The following is a 15000-nucleotide window of genomic DNA, read 5'->3' on the forward strand; positions in this document are numbered from 1 at the left end:
GGAGTTGATAAGACACTAACCTCGTCCCCAGGCTAATCACTAAAGCAAGACAGCACAAACAGATGTAGGACCAGGCTAGTTAAATAGCAGGCTATACTATAATGTCTAGCCTATGGTACCTGTAGGGTGGTTGTGGGTCATGGTACCTGTAGGGTGGTTGTGGGTCATGGTACCTGTAGGGTGGTTGTGGGTCATGGTGTATGGTGCCTGTAGGGTGGTTGTGGGTCATGGTGTATGGTACCTGTAGGGTGGTTGTGGGTCATGGTACCTGTAGGGTGGTTGTGGGTCATGGTACCTGTAGGGTGGTTGTGGGTCATGGTGTATGGTACCTGTAGGGTGGTTGTGGGTCATGGTACCTGGAGGGTGGTTGTGGGTCATGGTGTTTGGTACCTGTAGGGTGATTGTGGGTCATGGTGTATGGTACCTGTAGGGTGGTTGTGGGTCATGGTGTATGGTACCTGTAGGGTGGTTGTGGGTCATGGTACCTGTAGGGTGGTTGTGGGTCATGGTACCTGTAGGGTGGTTGTGGGTCATGGTACCTGTAGGGTGGTTGTGGGTCATGGTGTATGGTACCTGTAGGGTGGTTGTGGGTCATGGTACCTGTAGGGTGATTGTGGGTCATGGTGTATGGTACCTGTAGGGTGGTTGTGGGTCATGGTGTATGGTACCTGTAGGGTGGTTGTGGGTCATGGTACCTGTAGGGTGGTTGTGGGTCATGGTACCTGTAGGGTGGTTGTGGGTCATGGTACCTGTAGGGTGGTTGTGGGTCATGGTACCTGTAGGGTGGTTGTGGGTCATGGTACCTGTAGGGTGGTGGTGGGTCATGGTGTATGGTACCTGTAGGGTGGTTGTGGGTCATGGTGTATGGTACCTGTAGGGTGGTTGTGGGTCATGGTACCTGTAGGGTGATTGTGGGTCATGGTGTATGGTACCTGGAGGTTGGTTGTGGGTCATGGTGTATGGTACCTGTCGGGTGGTTGTGGGTCATGGTACCTGTAGGGTGATTGTGGGTCATGGTGTATGGTACCTGTAGGGTGATTGTGGGTCATGGTACCTGTAGGGTGGTTGTGGGTCATGGTGTATGGTACCTGTCGGGTGGTTGTGGGTCATGGTACCTGTAGGGTGATTGTGGGTCATGGTGTATGGTACCTGTAGGGTGGTTGTGGGTCATGGTGTATGGTACCTGTAGGGTGGTTGTGGGTCATGGTACCTGTAGGGTGGTTGTGGGTCATGGTACCTGTAGGGTGGTTGTGGGTCATGGTACCTGTAGGGTGGTTGTGGGTCATGGTGTATGGTACCTGTAGGGTGGTTGTGGGTCATGGTACCTGTAGGGTGATTGTGGGTCATGGTGTATGGTACCTGGAGGTTGGTTGTGGGTCATGGTGTATGGTACCTGTCGGGTGGTTGTGGGTCATGGTACCTGTAGGGTGATTGTGGGTCATGGTGTATGGTACCTGTAGGGTGATTGTGGGTCATGGTACCTGTAGGGTGGTTGTGGGTCATGGTGTATGGTACCTGTCGGGTGGTTGTGGGTCATGGTACCTGTAGGGTGATTGTGGGTCATGGTGTATGGTACCTGTAGGGTGGTTGTGGGTCATGGTGTATGGTACCTGTAGGGTGGTTGTGGGTCATGGTACCTGTAGGGTGGTTGTGGGTCATGGTACCTGTAGGGTGGTTGTGGGTCATGGTATATGGTACCTGTAGGGTGGTTGTGGGTCATGGTGTATGGTACCTGTAGGGTGGTTGTGGGTCATGGTACCTGTAGGGTGGTTGTGGGTCATGGTACCTGTAGGGTGGTTGTGGGTCATGGTACCTGTAGGGTGGTTGTGGGTCATGGTGTATGGTACCTGTAGGGTGGTTGTGGGTCATGGTGTATGGTACCTGTAGGGTGGTTGTGGGTCATGGTGTATGGTACCTGTAGGGTAGTTGTGGGTCATGGTGTATGGTACCTGTAGGGTGGTTGTGGGTCATAGTACCTGTAGGGTGATTGTGGGTCATGGTGTATGGTACCTGTAGGGTGGTTGTGGGTCATGGTACCTGTAGGGTGGTTGTGGGTCATGGTGTATGGTACCTGTAGGGTGGTTGTGGGTCATGGTACCTGTAGGGTGGTTGTGGGTCATGGTGTATGGTACCTGTAGGGTGGTTGTGGGTCATGGTACCTGTAGGGTGGTTGTGGGTCATGGTACCTGTAGGGTGGTTGTGGGTCATGCGCCCCATCTCAATGCTGACCTCCACTAGGTTGTCCAGCCTCTCAGGCTGCCAGTACTTCATCCCCACACACATGGCCTTGGTGGCTGCTCCAAACCCAGAACCTAGAGAGAACCCACCAGAACAATGACCACATGGAGAGAACCCACCAGAACAATGACCACATGGAGAGAACCCACCAGAACAATGACCACATGGAGAGAACCCACCAGAACAATGACCACATGGAGAGAACCCACCAGAACAATGACCACATGGAGAGAACCCCCAGAACAATGACCACATGGAGAGAACCCACCAGAACAATGACCACATGGAGAGAACCCACCAGAACAATGACCACATGGAGAGAACCCACCAGAACAATGACCACATGGAGAGAACCCACCAGAACAATGACCACATGGAGAGAACCCAGCAGAACAATGACCACATGGAGATGGAGAGAACCCACCAGAACAATGACCACATGGAGAGAACCCGTTTACAGAACAATGACCACATGGAGTTAACCCACCAGAACAATGACCACATGGAGAGAACCCGCAGCAGAACATTGACCACATGGAGAGAACCCACCAGAACAACGACCACATGGAGAGACAAGAGAGAGACTGCACATGTGCAGGTTGAACTGAACACTACTAAACCATCAGTCACCATCAGACCTCACACATCTGTTGTGACCTCTGACCTTTCTCATTGAAGGGCGTTTACCAAGCAAGCAGGAAGTTGTTGGGTTTGAGGTTAACGACACACATCCCTCCACACAGGCTGGTTAGGAGGGCGTTTACCCTGGAGAGTTACACCATGGCCTCAACATACACCCTGACCAGCTCCCTGCATAGTTAGGTCCTCCAAACACCAGTAGTCTGGAACAACACAGATTACACACAGCATAGTTAACACACCACAGTTTACACACAGCATAGTTAGTTTAACACAGCATAGTTAACCACAGTTTACACACAGCATAGTTAACGCACCACAGTTTACACACAGCATAGTTAACACCACAGTTTACACACAGCATAGTTAACGCATAGTTAACACCACAGTTTACACACAGCATAGTTAACACACCACAGTTTACACACAGCATAGTTAACGCACCACAGTTTACACACAGCATAGTTAACGCACCACAGTTTACACACAGCATAGTTAACGCACCACAGTTTACACACAGCATAGTTAACGCACCACAGTTTACACACAGCATAGTTAACGCACCACAGTTTACACACAGCATAGTTAACGCACCACAGTTTACACACAGCATAGTTAACGCACCACAGTTTACACATAGTTAACACACACACAGCATAGTTAACGCACCACAGTTTACACACAGCATAGTTAACGCACCACAGTTTACACAGCATAGTTAACACCACAGTTTACACAGCATAGTTAACGCACCACAGTTTACACACAGCATAGTTAACACACCACAGTTTACACACAGCATAGTTAACATAGTTAACACCACAGTTTACACACAGCATAGTTAACACACCACAGTTTACACACAGCATAGTTAACACACCACAGTTTACAGTTAACACAGTTTACACACAGCATAGTTAACACACCACAGTTTACACACAGCATAGTTAACACACCACAGTTTACACACAGCATAGTTAACGCACCACAGTTTACACACAGCATAGTTAACACAGCACCACAGTTTACACACAGCATAGTTAACACACCACAGTTTAACACACCACAGTTTACAGCATAGTTAACACACCACAGTTTACACACAGCATAGTTAACACACCACAGTTTACACACAGCATAGTTAACACACCACAGTTTACACACAGCATAGTTAACACACCACAGTTTACACACAGCATAGTTAACGTTTACACACAGCATAGTTAACACACCACAGTTTACACACAGCATAGTTAACACACCACAGTTTACACACAGCATAGTTAACACACCACAGTTTACACACAGCATAGTTAACACACCACAGTTTACACAAAGCCTAGTTAGTTTACACACAGCATAGTTAACCACCACAGTTTACACACAGCAGTTAGTTAACAAAGCACCACAGTTTACACACAGCATAGTTAACGCACCACAGTTTACACACAGCATAGTTAACGCACCACAGTTTACACACAGCATAGTTAACGCACCACAGTTTACACACAGCATTAGTTAACACAGCATACCACAGTTTACACACAGCATAGTTAACGCACCACAGTTTACACACAGCATAGTTAACGCACCACAGTTTACACACAGCATAGTTAACGCACCACAGTTTACACACAGCATAGTTAACACACCACAGTTTACACACAGCATAGTTAACACAGTTTAACAAACACAGTAAACAACTGCAAATCAATCAGTCTGGAAGCTTGTCCTTAAATACACAATGCTGCATACTGTGAAAAGTTAACATACATCACACACACACACACACACACACACACACACACACACACACACACACACACACACACACACACACACACACACACACACACACACACACACACACACACACACACACACACACACACACACACACACACACACACACACATCTGTCCGTGGGGGCTGTGGCATGTTTGACGTACCAGCCAGATGAGAGTCTATGTTTAGATGTTCAGCCTGCTGTGCTTAGATTATACCATGTGATCTGCTGGGGGGGGGGGGGGGGGGGGCTCCACACGTGTGAGTCATGGGTTTGTTCATATGCTTTTGTGTGTTTCATTTGTGTGGCGTGTGTGTGTGTCATTGTCACCTCTGATTCAAGAGCAGAGGGCTTTGGGCTCAGGGACTCAGGATACACACCCAGGACAGGGAGGAACCAGACGGGTGTCAGGGAGAGAGGGGAGGAACCAGACGGGTGTCAGGGAGAGGAACCAGACGGGTGGGAGGAACCAGACGGGTGTCAGGGAGAAAGGGGAGGAACCAGACGGGTGTCAGGGAGAAAGGGGAGGAACCAGACGGGTGTCAGGGAGAGAGGGGAGGAACCAGACGGGTGTCAGGGAGAAAGGGGTGGGCCCAGACGGTTGTCAGGGAGAGAGGGGTGGGCTGTTCCAGTCAGTGTGGGAGTAAAGAAGAGGAGTGATGGGGGATTTTACGGGTGTCAAAGTATCTGAATGAAAATCATTCCTTCCATCTTCTCATCCTAGTTTACCAGACAAGACAAGCAGTGTGAATACCCTTCTCTACACTGTCTACACTGTCTCCTAAATAGAACCCTATTCTCTACACTGTCTACCTCCTAAATAGAACCCTATTCTCTACACTGTCTACCTCCTAAATAGAACCCTATTCTCTACACTGTCTACCTCCTAAATAGAACCCTATTCTCTACACTGTCTACCTCCTAAATAGAACCCTATTCTCTACACTGTCTACCTCCTAAATAGAACCCTATTCCACTGTCTACCTCCTAAATAGAACCCTATTCATTCTCTACACTGTCTACCTCCTAAATAGAACCCTATTCACTACACTGTCTACCTCCTAAATAGAACCCTATTCTCTACACTGTCTACCTCCATAAATAGAACCCTATTCACTACACTGTCTCCCTCCTAAATAGAACCCTATTCTCTACACCATCCTCCTAAATAGAACCCTATTCTGTACACTGTCTACCCTAAATAGAACCCTATTCTCTACACCATCTACCTCCTAAATAGAACCCTATTCTGTACACTGTCTCCCTCCTAAATATAACCCTATTCTCTACACTGTCTGGCTCCTAAATGGCACCCTCTATTATAGTGCATTACTTCTGACCAGGACCCATCTGGCTCGGGTCAAACGTAGTGCACCATGTGGAATAGGCCCCAGTCAGAAATAGTGGACTATGGGAAAAGGGTGCCATTTGGTACAGAACCTGTATTTAGAACCAGTTGCCTACAATCTAACCGGTCATGTCTTGATGTACCATCTCTGAAGCCCTTTCCCCTTGTTCCAGGACAATTGTTCCTATCCGTCTCTTTTTCATGGTCCTTCGAGCCGGATAGGGTTTGTGTACATCCCTACTTTATCAAGGAGGGGTTTGATGTTGTGTACTGTTTAACCTATGCTTAGTTACACATCCGGTTTGATATTCACAAAGCATCTCAAAGTAAGAGCACTGGTCTAGGACCATTTCTCCATGTTAGGTCATAATGAATAAGATTACATGGACAGATAACATCCTTCTCTGGGATGCTTTAAAAATACATGCACAGAATCACTGTTCTCGTGATACGTAGGCCGGCCTTAGCTGTAATAGAGGCCTATACTTGCGTGGGCCAAGAGATACATTGACAGCCCCCTCTTCTCTCTGTCCCCTGTGGTATATGGATCAGGGACAGTGTGTATTAAGCGTTTCAGAGTAGGAGTGCGGATCTAGGATCATTTCCTATATGTCCATTCATTATAATCTAACAAGAAACATGGATACCACATCAGTACTCCTACTCTCAGATGTTTAGTGAATATGGACCCAGATCAGATTTTATAACCTAGGCCTTTACCTGCGTGGGCCAAGACTAGATAAACTGAAATCTTCCTCCCCCTCTTCCTCTTCCTCCTCCTCCTCCCCTCCCTCCTCCTGTCCTCCTCTCCTCTCCTCCTGTCCCTCCTCTCCCCCTCTCCTCCTCCTCCTCCCCCCTCTCCTCCCCCCTCCCTCCCTCCTCCTCCCCCTCTCCTCCCTCCTCCTCTCCTCCTCCCTCCTCCTTCCTCCTCCCCTCCTTCTCTTCCTCTCCCCTCCTCCTCTCCTCCCCCTCCTCCTGTCCTCCCTCCTCCTCCTCTCCCTTCCTCCTCCTCTCCTCCCTCCTCCTCCTCTCCCCCTCCTCCTCTCCCCCTCCTCCTCTCCTCCTCTCCTCTCCACTCCACTCCCCCTCTCCTCTCCCCACCTCCTCCTCTCCTCTCCCTCTCCCCTCATCTCCCTTCCCCTCCCTCCTCTCCTCCTCCCCTCTCCTCCCCCTCCCCCTCTCCTCCTCTCCTCTCCCCCTCCTCCCCCCTCTCCTCTCCTCCTCTCCTCCCCCACCTCCCCCTCTCCCCTCCTCCTCTCCCCACCTCCCCTCTCCTCTCTCCCTCTCCCCCCTCCCCCTCTCCTCTCCTCCTCTCCCCACCTCCCCCTCTCCTCTCCTCCTCTCCCCCCTCCCCCCTCCTCTCCTCCTCTCCCTTCCCCTCTCCTCCTCTCTCCACTCCTCCCCCTTCTCCTCATCCTCCTCTCCCCACCTCCTCCTTCCCTCTCCTCCTCTCCTCTCCCCACCTCCTCCTCTCCTCCCCTCTCTATGATCTGTGCTATAGATCAGATCAGTATTGTTTGCTTCCAGCCTCTGTCAGTGTCAGTGATTCATGGTGGTATTCTGGCCTGACTTGGAGAGAGTCCCCTATTCCACCCTATTCCTTATATAGTGCACTACATTTAACCAGAGTCTTATGGAGTGTGAGCCTAAAGTAGTGCACTACATAGGGAATAGGGTGCCATTTGGGACACATCCCAGGCTGGGTTGTTGGAATGCGGCTAAGCAGTAGGCTTATCCGTAAGGCTGTCATCTCTCTACAGGAGCACTGCTGGCTTTGAACACAATCCACCAGCCAAATACCCTACAGGATCACCAAGGGGGAGAGCTACTGTGATGTGATGAGACCTGGTCCCTCTGTTGTTCTCTTCTCTGCCCGAGGACAGGCTCATGTTCTCCTCCCTAGGTCTATTTTGGACTTCTCTGATCTGGCAGCTCCAGACGTCCGGGCCAGCGGTCGGTACTCCAGACGCCCGGGCCAGCGGTCGGTACTCCAGATGTCCGGGCCAGCGGTCGGTACTCCAGACGTCCGGGCCAGCGGTCGGTACTCCAGACGTCCGGGCCAGCGGTCGGTACTCCAGACGTCCGGGCCAGCGGTCGGTACTCCAGACGTCCGGGCCAGCGGTCGGTACTCCAGACGTCCGGGCCAGCGGTCGGTACTCCAGACTTCCGGGCCAGCGGTCGGTACTCCAGACTTCCGGGCCAGCGGTCGGTACTCCAGACGTCCGGGCCAGCGGTCGGTACTCCAGACGTCCGGGCCAGCGGTCGGTACTCCAGACGTCCGGGCCAGCGGTCGGTACTCCAGACGTCCGGGCCAGCGGTCGGTACTCCAGACGTCCGGGCCAGCGGTCGGTACTCCAGACCAGCGGTCGGTACTCCAGACCAGCGGTCGGTACTCCAGACCAGCGGTCGGTACTCCAGACGTCCGGGCCAGCGGTCGGTACTCCAGACGTCCGGGCCAGCGGTCGGTACTCCAGACCAGCGGTCGGTACTCCAGACCAGCGGTCGGTACTCCAGACGTCCGGGCCAGCGGTCGGTACTCCAGACGTCCGGGCCAGCGGTCGGTACTCCAGACGTCCGGGCCAGCGGTCGGTACTCCAGACGTCCGGGCCAGCGGTCGGTACTCCAGACGTCCGGGCCAGCGGTCGGTACTCCAGACTTCCGGGCCAGCGGTCGGTACCCAGACGGGGCCAGCGGTCGGTACTCCAGACGTCCGGGCCAGCGGTCGGTACTCCAGACGTCCGGGCCAGCGGTCGGTACTCCAGACGTCCGGGCCAGCGGTCGGTACTCCAGACGTCCGGGCCAGCGGTCGGTACTCCAGACGTCCGGGCCAGCGGTCGGTACTCCAGACCAGCGGTCGGTACTCCAGACCAGCGGTCGGTACTCCAGACCAGCGGTCGGTACTCCAGACCAGCGGTCGGTACTCCAGACGTCCGGGCCAGCGGTCGGTACTCCAGACGTCCGGGCCAGCGGTCGGTACTCCAGACGTCCGGGCCAGCGGTCGGTACTCCAGACGTCCGGGCCAGCGGTCGGTACTCCAGACGTCCGGGCCAGCGGTCGGTACTCCAGACGTCCGTGCCAGCGGTCGGTACTCCAGACTTCCGGGCCAGCGGTCGGTACTCCAGACGTCCGGGCCAGCGGTCGGTACTCCAGACGTCCGGGCCAGCGGTCGGTACTCCAGACCAGCGGTCGGTACTCCAGACCAGCAGTCGGTACTCCAGACCAGCGGTCGGTACTCCAGACCAGCGGTCGGTACTCCAGACCAGCGGTCGGTACTCCAGACGTCCGGGCCAGCGGTCGGTACTCCAGACGTCCGGGCCAGCGGTCGGTACTCCAGACGTCCGGGCCAGCGGTCGGTACTCCAGACGTCCGGGCCAGCGGTCGGTACTCCAGACGTCCGGGCCAGCGGTCGGTAGGTGACGTGTGTGTTGTCCCGTCAGGCTGTCCACCTATAGAACTCCAGCCTGGTCCCAGATCTGTTCCTGTTGTCTTGCTAACTCCCAGTTGTGTAAAGTACTTCAAGTAAAAAATACTTGAAAGTACTACTTAAGTAGTCTGTACTTTAATTTACTATTTATATTTTTGACAACTTTTACTTCACTACATTCCTAAAGGGAATTATTAACTTTTTACACCTTACATTTTGAATGCTTAGCAGGACAGAAAAATGGTCTAATTCACACACATCCCTACTGCCTCTGATATTTTAGCAAATACATGTATTTTTTAAACTGAAGTATATTTAAAACCAAATACTTTTATACAAGTAATATTTTACTAGGTGACTTTCACTTTTACTTGAGTCATTTTCTATTAAGGTAACTTTGACAATTGGGTTATTTTTCCACCACTATTAACTCCTCTGGTCTTGCTAATTCCATTGCCATGACCATAGGAGTTGGCAAGACAGCACAAACAGATCTGGGGACCAGGCTAGCCTCCTCTGATGAAGGGTAGATGTGATGACATGTGAAGGTGTTTGGGATTACAGCCTGTGCTGAGTCATATCTGACTGCTATAGGGATTATGGTGTCGGCCAGACATTGTCCGGAAGAAATATGTCCCATTGAGTGATTAGGAGTTTCCACAGACTGCTATTCTCGTCTCTCTGTAAAATCAGACTGGACAGGTGTGTGTGTGTGTGTGTGTGTGTGTGTGTGTGTGTGTGTGTGTGTGTGTGTGTGTGTGTGTGTGTGTGTGTGTGTGTGTGTGTGTGTGTGTGTGTGTGTGTGTGTGTGTGTGTGTGTGTGTGTGTGTTTGAGGAGAGGAGGTTTAGGTGGGTGAAGAGAGTAAGAGAGTGAATGTGTCAGTGTGAATGAGAGAAACACCAAACTACTGGTGCTCTCACTGTCTCTGAGAGCTCTACAATGCATGTCAATCATTCTATTGCTATTCCATTTTAGTTCCCTTTACTCGTTTCCTTTACTCGTTTCCTTTACTAGGCTTACACAGGCACTGTATCATAGAAAGTCATGAAGTGATAATATCGTTGGAACCAATGAGGAAGTACTATTGATTGGTCAATGTTACTATACATCCCTTCTCGCATGGTCAACTAGCACCAACCCTCCAGGTCCCCCAACCCTCCATGTCCCCTAACCCTCCAGGTCCCCCAACCCTCCAGGTCCCCTAACCCTCCAGGTCCCCTAACCCTCCAGGTCCCCTAACCCTCCATGTCCCCTAACCCTCCAGGTCCCCTAACCCTCCATGTCCCCTAACCCTCCATGTTACTTAACCCCCATCTACCCATCCACCCACCCTACCTCCGTGGGTATGTCCTGTCCTCACCTGTGATGAGGGCCTCAGCGGTGGTCATGTGCATCAGGGCTCCGTCGCTGAGGGGCCAGTTGTCAGGGTCCAGTTTCAGAGCCCCAAGGCCCCCCAGAGAGGCCAGCTCTTCCTGGATCTGTGTCCCAGAGGGGCAGCTCTCCCAGCGGCCCTTACGGTAGCCCAGCGCGTCCCCCACCCCCGCTAGGACCATACCAGCCTGAAACTTCTCCATGAGGGTTAGGGTTCAGATGCCCACCAACCCGGACTAAAACACAGGATGGGCTGTAATGTAGGTTTCAATAGGAAGACCGACTGACTGACTAGAGGACACAGGCTATAGGTAAACAGAGTCTCTCTACGGGTTATAGAGAACACAGGCTCTAGGAGGACAGTCTCTCAGTCTCTCTACGGGTTATAGAGAACACAGGCTCCAGGTAGACAGAGTCTCTCAGAAACAGTCTGACTCCCAAGACACTATAGTCCTCTTCTAGAAGCCTGAGATAGTGTTCCTCTGGTTAAACAGACAGAGCTTCTAGAAGCCTGAGATAGTGTTCCACTGGTTAAACAGACAGAGCTTCTAGAAGCCTGAGATAGTGTTCCTCTGGTTAAACAGACAGAGCTTCTAGAAGCCTGAGATAGTGTTCCTCTGGTTAAACAGACAGAGCTTCTAGAAGCCTGAGATAGTGTTCCTCTGGTTAAACAGACAGAGCTTCTAGAAGCCTGAGATAGTGTTCCTCTGGTTAAACAGACAGAGCTTCTAGAAGCCTGAGATAGTGTTCCTCTGGTTAAACAGACAGAGCTTCTAGAAGCCTGAGATAGTGTTCCTCTGGTTAAACAGACAGAGAGCTTCTTCTCCTCTGGTTAGAAGCCTGAGATAGTGTTCCTCTGGTTAAACAGACAGAGCTTCTAGAAGCCTGAGATAGTGTTCCTCTGGTTAAACAGACAGAGCTTCTAGAAGCCTGAGATAGTGTTCCTCTGGTTAAACAGACAGAGCTTCTAGAAGCCTGAGATAGTGTTCCTCTGGTTAAACAGACAGAGCTTCTAGAAGCCTGAGATAGTGTTCCTCTGGTTAAACAGACAGAGCTTCTAGAAGCCTGAGATAGTGTTCCTCTGGTTAAACAGACAGAGCTTCTAGAAGCCTGAGATAGTGTTCCTCTGGTTAAACAGACAGAGCTTCTAGAAGCCTGAGATAGTGTTCCTCTGGTTAAACAGACAGAGCTTCTAGAAGCCTGAGATAGTGTTCCTCTGGTTAAACAGACAGAGCTTCTAGAAGCCTGAGATAGTGTTCCTCTGGTTAAACAGACAGAGCTTCTAGAAGCCTGAGATAGTGTTCCTCTGGTTAAACAGACAGAGCTTCTAGAAGCCTGAGATAGTGTTCCTCTGGTTAAACAGACAGAGCTTCTAGAAGCCTTAGTGTTCCTCTGGTTAAACAGACAGAGCTTCTGAGATAGTGTTCCTCTGGTTAAACAGACAGAGCTTCTAGAAGCCTGAGATAGTGTTCCTCTGGTTAAACAGACAGAGCTTCTAGAAGCCTGAGATAGTGTTCCTCTGGTTAAACAGACAGAGCTTCTAGAAGCCTGAGATAGTGTTCCTCTGGTTAAACAGACAGAGCTTCTCCTCAGCCTGCTGGCAAACAAAAACAGCCCTCTGTCCGTCTGGTCCAGCTAGAAGGCTCTCTGACGCTGTCACACACTGTGTTGCTCTCTGGTCTGGTAATCCAATGGTGTGTCCTTACTAAACTGGATGGGGACGTGCCGTGGTTGGATCTGTCTTTTTAACTGTGAACGGTAGCAGTCCGGTTCAGTCCCCACCCCCATAGCTCTGAGCTCATCTATCAGCCTCATCACCAGTCACTCTCTCTCACTCAGTCTAACACACATCTTTATCAGCAGCCTCTGTGAGTGTAGAGGCACTGGGCTGTGATCAGGTGTCTCCTAAAAAGGCAATACCCTCGTCCCCAGAACTCCAGGGCTACTGCCAGGGCTGGAGGGTTAGAGGGAGGGTTAGAGGGCTGGGGGGTTAGAGGGCTGGAGGGTTAGAGGGCTGGAGGGTTAGAGGGCTGGAGGGTTAGAGGGGACTGGGGGGTTAGAGGGCTGGAGGGTTAGGGCTGGGGGTTAGAGGGCTGGGGGTTAGAGGGCTGGAGGGTTAGAGGACTGGGGGATAGAGGGCTGGGGGTTAGAGGGCTGGAGGGTTAGAGGGCTGGGGGTTAGAGGGCTGGGGGGTTAGAGGGCTGGAGGGTTAGAGGGCTGGGGGTTAGAGGGCTGGAGGGTTAGAGGACTGGGGGTTAGAGGGCTGGGGGGTTAGAGGACTGGAGGGTTAGAGGGCTGGGGGTTAGAGGACTGGGGGTTAGAGGGCTGGAGGGTTAGAGCTGGAGGGTTAGAGGGCTGGGGGTTAGAGGGCTGGAGGGTTAGAGGGCTGGAGGGTTAGAGGGCTGGAGGGTTAGAGGGCTGGAGGGTTAGAGGGCTGAGGGGTTAGAGGGCTGGAGGGTTAGAGGACTGGGGGTTAGAGGACTGGGGGTTAGAGGGCTGGAGGGTTAGAGGGCTGGAGGGTTAGAGGGCTGGGGGTTAGAGGGCTGAGGGGTTAGAGGGCTGGAGGGTTAGAGGGCTGGAGGGTTAGAGGGCTGGAGGGTTAGAGGGCTGGAGGGTTAGAGGGCTGGAGGGTTAGAGGGCTGGGGGTTAGAGGGCTGGGGGGTTAGAGGGCTGAGGGGTTGGAGGGTTAGAGGGCTGGAGGGTTAGAGGGCTGGAGGGTTAGAGGGCTGGAGGGTTAGAGGGCTGGAGGGTTAGAGGGCTGGAGGAAGGGAGGATAGGAGGGTTAGAGGACTGGGGGTTAGAGGGTTAGAAGGCTGGAGGGTTAGAGGGCTGGGGGGTTAGAGGGCTGGAGGAAGTGAGGATAGGAGGGTTAGAGGACTGGGGGGTTAGAGGGCTGGAGGAAGGGAGGATAGGAGGGTTAGAGAGCTGGAGGATTAGAGGGCTGGAAGGTTAGAGGGCTGGGGGTTAGAGGACTGGGGGTTAGAGGGCTGGAGGAAGGGAGGATAGGAGGGTTAGAGGGCTGGGGGGTTAGAGGGCTGGAGGAAGGGGGATGGGAGGGTTAGAGGGCTGGGGGTTAGAGGGCTGGAGGAAGGGAGGATAGGAGGGTTAGAGGACTGGGGGGTTAGAGGGCTGGAGGATTAGAGGGCTGGAGGATTAGAGGGCTGGAGGGTGATTAGAGGACTGGGGGTTAGAGGGCTGGGGGTTAGAGGACTGGAGGGTTAGAGGACTGGAGGGTTAGAGGACTGAAGGGTTAGAGGACTGGAGGGTGAGAGGGCTGGGGGGTGAGAGGGCTGGAGGGTTAGAGGGCTGGAGGGTTAGAGGGCTGGAGGGTTAGAGGGCTGAAGGGTTAGAGGGCTGAAGGGTTAGAGGGCTGGGGGTTAGAGGGCTGGGGGTTAGAGGGCTGGAGGGTTAGAGGGCTGGAGGGTTAGAGGGCTGGGGGTTAGAGGGCTGGGGGTTAGAGGGCTGGGGGTTAGAGGACTGGGGGTTAGAGGGCTGGAGGGTTAGAGGGCTGGGGGTTAGAGGACTGGGGGTTAGAGGACTGGGGGTTAGAGGACTGGGGGGATGGATGGTAGGCTCTGTGTCAGATGGACCAGTAGGTCTAGTGTTGAGACCCCTTCCTTCCCTCCCCACTGGGGCAGGATAAGACTGGTGTGTTAATCAGCCCCCCTCCCTTGTTACCCCTCATCACCTCTAAACCTTCTCTCATTCTCACCAACAACAAACCAACCCCCTCTGCCTCAACCCCTCCCTCACAACCCCCTCCCTCATCCTTAACCTTTGCACCTAAACTGTCCCTAAAAGCTTCCCACCCTCTCATTCTCAACGGTGCTGCCCGTGCGCTCACAGACGCCATAATGGGACAGAGATAACGTTGTGATCTCTTAACATCTCTGTGTTTGGGGCACATTCTCTGTGATGCACTGATCTTTATGAAACTTTCAACAGAACAGATGGATCCAAAGTCTCGTTCCATTTTTTTGTTAAAAAACAACATGCTTTATTGACGGGACCTTCAGTTGTTCAAAACAAAGTCATGTAGAACGTCTCCGTAGCAGAACGATGACGAACGTTTTAAATGCTTTTTCTTTTCTCTCAGTGAAAATAATAGTGAATATGAGTAAAGCTCAGACGGTCAACACATTGGACTCTCAGCGCGTACCGTAGTGTAGGAAGTTCAGAGGACGTCGCTCTCT

The 15000-nt window shown here is 52.3% G+C and overlaps 1 protein-coding gene across 1 annotated transcript; it reads right to left on the minus strand.

Moving 5' to 3' along the window:
- Nucleotides 1-2132: 2132 nt before the first annotated feature.
- LOC124024974 (protein ADP-ribosylarginine hydrolase-like protein 1) lies at nt 2133-11168 on the minus strand (the record flags this gene model as incomplete). The annotated part of the gene is made up of 2 exons (XM_046338681.1): nt 10797-11168; nt 2133-2312 (listed from the first exon to the last, which is right to left on the minus strand). Coding segments are annotated over exons 1-2 (394 nt in total), but the record flags the coding sequence as incomplete, so codon positions are not given.
- Between the last annotated feature and the right edge of the window lie 3832 nt (nt 11169-15000).

The sequence above is a fragment of the Oncorhynchus gorbuscha genome, unplaced genomic scaffold (genome assembly GCF_021184085.1).
Source record: "Oncorhynchus gorbuscha isolate QuinsamMale2020 ecotype Even-year unplaced genomic scaffold, OgorEven_v1.0 Un_scaffold_2101, whole genome shotgun sequence".
Taxonomy (NCBI): Eukaryota; Metazoa; Chordata; class Actinopteri; order Salmoniformes; family Salmonidae; genus Oncorhynchus; species Oncorhynchus gorbuscha.